Source organism: Haliotis rubra, unplaced genomic scaffold (genome assembly GCF_003918875.1).
Source record: "Haliotis rubra isolate DU_JTF1 unplaced genomic scaffold, ASM391887v1 Scf22, whole genome shotgun sequence".
NCBI classification, from domain to species: domain Eukaryota; kingdom Metazoa; phylum Mollusca; class Gastropoda; order Lepetellida; family Haliotidae; genus Haliotis; species Haliotis rubra.
In genome coordinates, this window is record NW_025766225.1 from 249715 (window position 1) to 256790 (window position 7076).

Below are 7076 nucleotides of genomic sequence, written 5' to 3' on the forward strand. Positions count from 1 at the left end.
GAGGACATATAGAATCTCACCTACATATCTTTTTACATTAGATATATCAAATATCTGTAAAAGTTTAAATCCTAAATGCAGAAAGATTGGTACCTACATGATATGCACTTCTAACAAACGCTGTCATATTAGACAGTAGCTGATCAAATATATCTGTTTCAAGCTGCCATATATATCATTACTGTTGCTGACTGTCTATACTGACTCACATCGCCACCAGGTGACGCCTACAACAGTCCAGGAGCCTCTGTCTGTGAGCATCCTCGAGGAGGCATACATCCCTGGTGTGGGTCGCTTCACGGCACATACCAACGGTCGGGTACGGGTGGTGTTTGATGACAGGACATCCCTGGACATGGTGTGCAACTTCTCCAGGCGTGTCGAAGAATGTGCACAACATACTGCAGACAGTCAGCAGGTAGGCCTATAGAGGAATGTGCACAACATACATTCCTCCATTGAGGAATGTGATACTCATATAGTCAGTCATAGCATGGGCCTTTTGAGGAATGTGAACAGCATACCTCAGACAGTCACAGCATAGACCCCTTGGGATTATCAGGCAGACAGCTAGCAGATTCTTTCCCAGTGTACTGTCTGCAGGCTTTCCTGATCACTTCATTATCTCGTTTGTGTACAGGCATGTACTGCTCTGAGGCATCTATAAGACTATGTTTTATGGATAAACAACTTCTTTACTCTGTAGAAGTGACGTTTCGACATAGTTCTAATGTCGTCAGGTAAGTGGTGAATGTGAATGGGGGTTGCTACTGGTAGGACTTTCGCGAACACCTGGTGTCAACTTTGCATTTTAGTGATCCATTCATGTGACCCATAAACTGCTGTTTTTCCTTCTTGTGCCCAGTGGAATAATTGTGGATGATTGGGACTGATTATTCATTTTCCAAATACAAATATTTTGTTCATCAAATATAAGATGATCCTTTGTTTTATAAACACAAAATAATCTTTACTGGACAATTTGACAAGTTTCATCCATTGCACAAGCTACATTACATTACTCAAAGATACCACTTGGTATGTGTCGCATGAAAAGGGTCTCAGTAGGCATCACTCACATATTCCTAGACATCCATATTATTGTTTCTCAACTGAAAGTTGTTAGATCTCACCAGTTTAGAAAGAAAACACATTGAAAATAGGGGTGAAACAGTATACCACGGTATTAGTAGAACTGTTGTATTTTGCCTTCAGTCGGTATACCATAATGCAATCCAAAGAATCAGTATTTCCAGTTTTGGCACCGTTCTTCCAGTTTTGGCACCGTTCTTCCAGTTTTCGCACCGTTCTTCCATCTTTTCATAAAATGACTCTTTCAAAATAGAAAAAAATTTGGTTATTTCTTTTCCATGTTATTAAACAATTTAAGTTTTAGCTCTTGTCAATTTTCTGCATTATGATCCTATCTCATATACCAAACCGAAACGAACTGAACCGAAGGCCTTGTACCGCAATAAGTACTGTACCATGGTAAGAGTGTACCGTTTCACCCCTAATTGAAAATTGATGTAACAGACTTTGATGTTTGTTGGTAGGGCTGTAACAATTTATCCAACTATCGATGGATTGCAATTGTTGAGTCTTCGAATGGTAGAAACGAAAAACTATTGATGCATCGATAGTATGTGGGACTATTGAAGCATAGTTTAGTAATTGACATCCATTTATAAATGTGCAGCGCAAAAAAACAGGATGTTTGGGTGCAGACGTGCAGCTTCATTGAGTTTATGTTTTATCTGTTTAATTGATCTGGGTTTTAAGTTTCTTGTCAGTTATCAAAAGAGACTGAAACTACTTCAACATATCTTTATTTCATATAAACTATACATTTGGGAAATGACTTCAAATGAGACAATTCAAGGAGAAAAAAACTTTTGCAATGGTTGTTTCTACCTCAATAGTCACCCCTACTTATAGGCACAGCAGCAACATTACATCAATTACACAGCAGATGGTAAATAATCCAGTGATTGAAGTCACCGAGTCTTACCACCAGATGCATTTAGTCAGCATAGTTTGCTTGGGACTCCACAAGGCAGTTGACACTATAGGTTCACAGACAGGTATATATGAACAACCACAACCTGCTTGATTGGGTCCCTACTCTCACATTAGCTCAATTTGGCACCTCCACCCTTAGTGAAATTCACTCACTTATTAATCCTACAGCTGTTTCTGTCTTTCTCATCCTATTCCAGAGTGTAAACTCCTCCCTCCCAAATGTTGCAACTGTCACTGCTCTCGACAACGAAGTTGACAGCACCACCTGTCGCCTCATGCTGCCATCTGGGAAATACATCCTAGTCAACAAGTTGAAGCCAGGGACCTACTCCAAGTGAGTCAGTATTTACTACACTTTCTGTGTAGCAGACGTCCAGATGCTTGTCTGTGTAGCAGACGTCTAGATGCTTGTTTGTGTAGCAGACGTCTAGATGCTTGTCTGTGTAGCAGACCTCTAGATGCTTGTCTGTGTAGAAGCTGAAAATATTTTAGGAATTTGCAGATGACTTACAAATCTTTGAAACTGTTATGGACAATATTGTACTAAATATTTTGTACATTAAGTTGAAGTGTTGTTGCACTTTAAATCTTTATGCTGAAAACATTCTAGACAAGTTATATGTGAGCTACAAAGGATAGAAAACTATCTTGCCGTCACCAATGCAGCCAGATGTTTGGTGTCGTCTGTTACAGATATGTAAGTCAGGCCATGGAGTGGTCATCGTGGGTAAACGCTTCCCCTCTGGACAGGAAGCATTTCTACGAGAGACTGGGACAGACGGTCAACGCCCAAGGGTAAGTTAGGGACACAAGAGAAAACAAACTGGACCCCGTTTCACAAAGCTATCGTAGCGCTACGACTGTCATACCTCCTATACTGTAACATAGACTTACGATAGTTGTAGCGCTACGATCGCTTTGTGAAATGGGGTCCTGGTGGCCTTATGTTACTGATCATTCAGCCATGAAGTTTTTCAGTTAATGTTTTTTGCCCTTGTTGAAGGGCAGCTCATGCTTGGTATTAGAGGAGACTAAGTGGATGGGTGATCAAGCTGACTTGGTACATAGACATCTTCATGCCCCAGCTATGAGTTCAACCACTGGATTGTCTGATCTGGACTGGACTGGATTGTCTGGTCTGGGCCCCGTTCCTCAAAGCGATCGTGACGCTACGATAGTCGTAAGTCTATGTTAAAGTATGGGAGTTACGATCACCTTAGCGCTACGATAAAGCTTTGAGGAACGGGGCCCTGGATTGGGTTGTCTGGTCTGGACTAGATTGTCTGGTGGACTGGATTGTCTGGTCTCTGGATTGTCTGGTCTGGACTGGATTGTCTGGTCTGGACTGGATTGTCTGGTCTGGGCTAGGTTGTCTGGTCTGGGCCCGTTCCAAAGCGATCGTGACGCTACGATAGTCGTAAGTCTATGTTAAAGTATGAGAGTTACGATCACCTTAGCGCTACGATCGCTTTGAGGAACGGGGCCCTGGATTGGGTTGTCTGGTCTGGACTAGATTGTCTCGTCTGGACTGGTTTGTCTGGTCTGGGCTAGGTTGTCTGGTCTGGACTGGATTGTCTGGTCTGGGCTAGGTTGTCTGGTCTGGGCTAGGTTGTCTGGTCTAGACTGGGTTGTCTGGTCTAGACTTGGTTGTCTGGTCTTGGCTGGGTTGTCTGGTCTAGACTGGGTTGTCTGGTCTTGGCTGGGTTGTTGTCCCAGTTTTAACACAGCTGGAATGTTGCTGTGTGCGACATTAGACAAGAAACAAAACAAGTTTTCTGTCATCAGACTAAAGTAAATGTGTGGATGTCAAGACAGAAATTTGTGTCTGCTGTTTTGAAAGTTCAGTCATAAGTTACAAGCATCAAGGACTGGTCCTGGTGTTGGATTCATGATAGACCAGAAAATGGTTGCATTCTAGTCAGTCTTTTTATATTTGCTTGTTGATTGGCTGCAGTTCCTATGAAGCTGGTGAACACAGTTCTTGTAACATAATTGAATTTAAGCATTTATAGGAGCAAACTTTGTTGCAGTTAAAATATGAATTTCCTGTTTTCTGAACAAAATGGACAAGAATGTAATGTTGAACTCATTGTCATGGGATCACAGGGTTTGCAAAAGTCTGAAATTTGGATATTTTATTTGTTTTAACCATTAAAAGGCACTAATTTGCTCTAAAACAGTCCTATATTTAGCAAATATTGTCAAGTTATGATTTTACAGGAAACTAATACATAATAAAAATGCCAACAATGACAGTAGGTGTAAACTAATCTTCATCGCCACAAAACCTTCCCAGAGCATCGATGAAGCTAAGAGTTACTTCCCTCTAATGATTGGTCACACATTTGACAAACCCTGTCCGTATTCAACTACCTATGTGTTCCTATAGTTCCTGAACACTGTTAAATCAGGCCTTGAAAGCTCTTTAAATGACCTTAACTTTGATGGATAATATTCTGTACAAATCCTGGATCAGTGTTTACAGTGTATGTCTTGGCTGAGTGCATGGCGCTCTTCCCACAAGGTGTTGCTCGTCGCTCATGCTATTGACTATATTCTCACGTATTTTCAGGTCAGCAGCCTTGGAGCTTCAGAAGATAAACTGTTTCAACTGTATCCTTGCAGAGATACTGGGTGCAAGTTAAAATAACATATTGTATATTTTATTATGATAAATGATCAGGAAATATAATACATTTATTGCTGAAATATTTACTGTGTATTTGTGGTAAAGGTTTAAGCGTTGTGTGCTGTGCTAGTGTTGGGAATTGGTTGAAATCTCACAATTGATGATTGGTTAATTACAACCGATCAATCATCGAAAATACTTGGTTAGCGTCATTTATCAAATTCTCCTTGTTATGTTTGTTAATGCTAAAAAAATATTTTAAAAAAGCAAATTTAAAAATGCATTTACAAATTTCATATCTTAAAGGATGATTAATATGTTACGAACATAAATTTCCTCAAGTCTTTAAGATAAATTCAATCATGACAATGAACGAGCTTGTAGTGCTTATGAAATGTAACAGATAAAACCAACCTTGTGAAAAATGTGGTTAATGCAAACAAGTGTTTCAAAATTGTTTGTGTTCGATTATGAAAAAACATGATTGATTGCTTGGTCGTTGGTGGCGACCAATCTTTGGTTATTTCAATTAATTGGACCACCACTACTATGTGCAGATCTATTCACTGATTGAGTCTGAAGGGCATTTAGAAGTGATACACATAAATGCAAGAATTTATGGATGTCAACTTCTTATTTGTTCACAAGTTGACATCCATAAAATTCATGCCTTTATTCCCTCATTGGTGAACATCCTTGACCTGACATCAGACATTGTGGAGAACACCGTCCTACAACCAGCGGCCCGCAAGGTTGGTCCAGGGAACAGTGGTACAGTTGACACCTTGGGAAGTAACCATGGTTACAACAGCTTGGAATCTGCACCACAATATCAAAGCCTGACATCTGCAGCAAACAGTATACATGTACAACAATCTGTAATGTCCAATCAGTTCCGTCCTATTATGGACAGTCAGACACCTGCTCAGCCAATCACAGACCAGTTAACATCAAGTTCATGGCATTCAACGATATATCCACACCCAATGAGCAACAATCATCCATCAGTATCTGTACATTACACTGCTCCGGTGCCGATGACCTCTAGACTATCATCCAATCATATTCCACCTAGCATGATGTATCCAGGCAACCAGCTTCATCCAGTGGGATCGAGTGATAAGCGCACTATGGAAATGTTGGATGGATTTAGTTCAGTGAGACATGCTCTCCTGCAAACGAACAAACTCATACAAGATATCGACGACATACTGGACAAGAATAGTTGATGCGACACAAAATGGTTAAAATACAGTATTACTTATATGGCTGACATGAACAGGACATCTTGAGGCCTCGGTTTTGTGATTATTTGTGAACAATTTGAGTGGGTTTGAAGGCCATAGCGATGGTTGTCTAACTAAAGATCAAAAGAAACAATCCAAAAGATGTTGTTCTAAAATTAACCCTCCTTAAATGAGTTTTAGTAAAACATTCTAAAGATGAAAGAAAAAGGGTTATGGGGAATCATAGGTCTGACAGATTTTTACTCCCTTCTCCATTTACAAAGTAGGAATTGTTTTTTTCAACATCCGGTGAGACTAGAAAAAAAAATGAATTGATCAAGATTGTGAACTTCCATGGGTATATCTATAGCCCTACCCGTGAAGGTCTGGGTTAGAATATTGATCTTCAGTAACCCATGCTTGTCGCAAGAGGCGACCAATGAGATCGGGTGGTCAGGCTCGCTGGCTTGGTTGACACATGCACAGATCGATGCTCATGCTGTTGATCACTGGATTGTCTGGTCCAGACTCGATTATTTACAGACCGCCGCCATATAGCTGGAATATTGCTGAGTGCGGCGTAAAACTAAACTCACTCACTCACTATATCTATAATCCAAGTAATAATTAACAAGACGCTCCAAAGAGTCAAGATGTTGGTCATGCTTCAAGAAACATGAGTGCTGTGATGTTTTCCTATTTAATTAAAAGGTAAAACTTCTGTCTCCACTTTTTTGACAGTTTGTTGTGTGAGATATTTCATGAACCTTGCAGATGTTTTAACATGAAAACCCAACTTAGCAGTGGTGTACTCCAGTCCTTGTTTTCTCAATCACAAGTAGTTACATCCTATGAGGGTCTCAGATAATACCTGAATATATGACCAAGGGATACCCCACTACGCACGTCTGTGCGTGTCAGACCCAAGAAGACCCATCGAGTGGTCAGGCTCGCTGACTCGGCTGAAACATGTCATCGGTTCCCAGTTGAGCAGATCGATGCTCATGCTGTTGATCACTGGATTGTCTGGTCCAGACTCGATTATTTACGGACCGCCACCATATGGCTGGAATATTGCTGAGTGCAGCATAAAACTAAACTCACCCACTCACTGTGAGTGTCATATATCATGTAACAGTTAAAACACTGACACAAACGACTTGCTGTGTGTGAATCTGTTTATTATGTGTTAGTTTAAA

At 40.5% G+C, this 7076-nt stretch overlaps 1 protein-coding gene across 1 annotated transcript in view; it reads left to right on the plus strand.

The window, feature by feature from the left end:
- Positions 1 to 6195, plus strand: part of LOC124277271 (uncharacterized protein C5orf34 homolog) — a 31638-nt gene extending 25443 nt beyond the window's left edge. The window contains exons 9-13 of the mRNA XM_046712923.1: positions 221 to 418; positions 2220 to 2356; positions 2716 to 2817; positions 4595 to 4635; positions 5363 to 6195. Of these exons, the coding sequence (XP_046568879.1) occupies positions 221 to 418; positions 2220 to 2356; positions 2716 to 2817; positions 4595 to 4635; positions 5363 to 5880 (996 nt within the window). The 3' untranslated portion in view covers positions 5881 to 6195. The remainder of the gene's footprint in view (positions 1 to 220; positions 419 to 2219; positions 2357 to 2715; positions 2818 to 4594; positions 4636 to 5362) is intronic.
- The last annotated feature ends 881 nt before the right edge of the window (positions 6196 to 7076 follow it).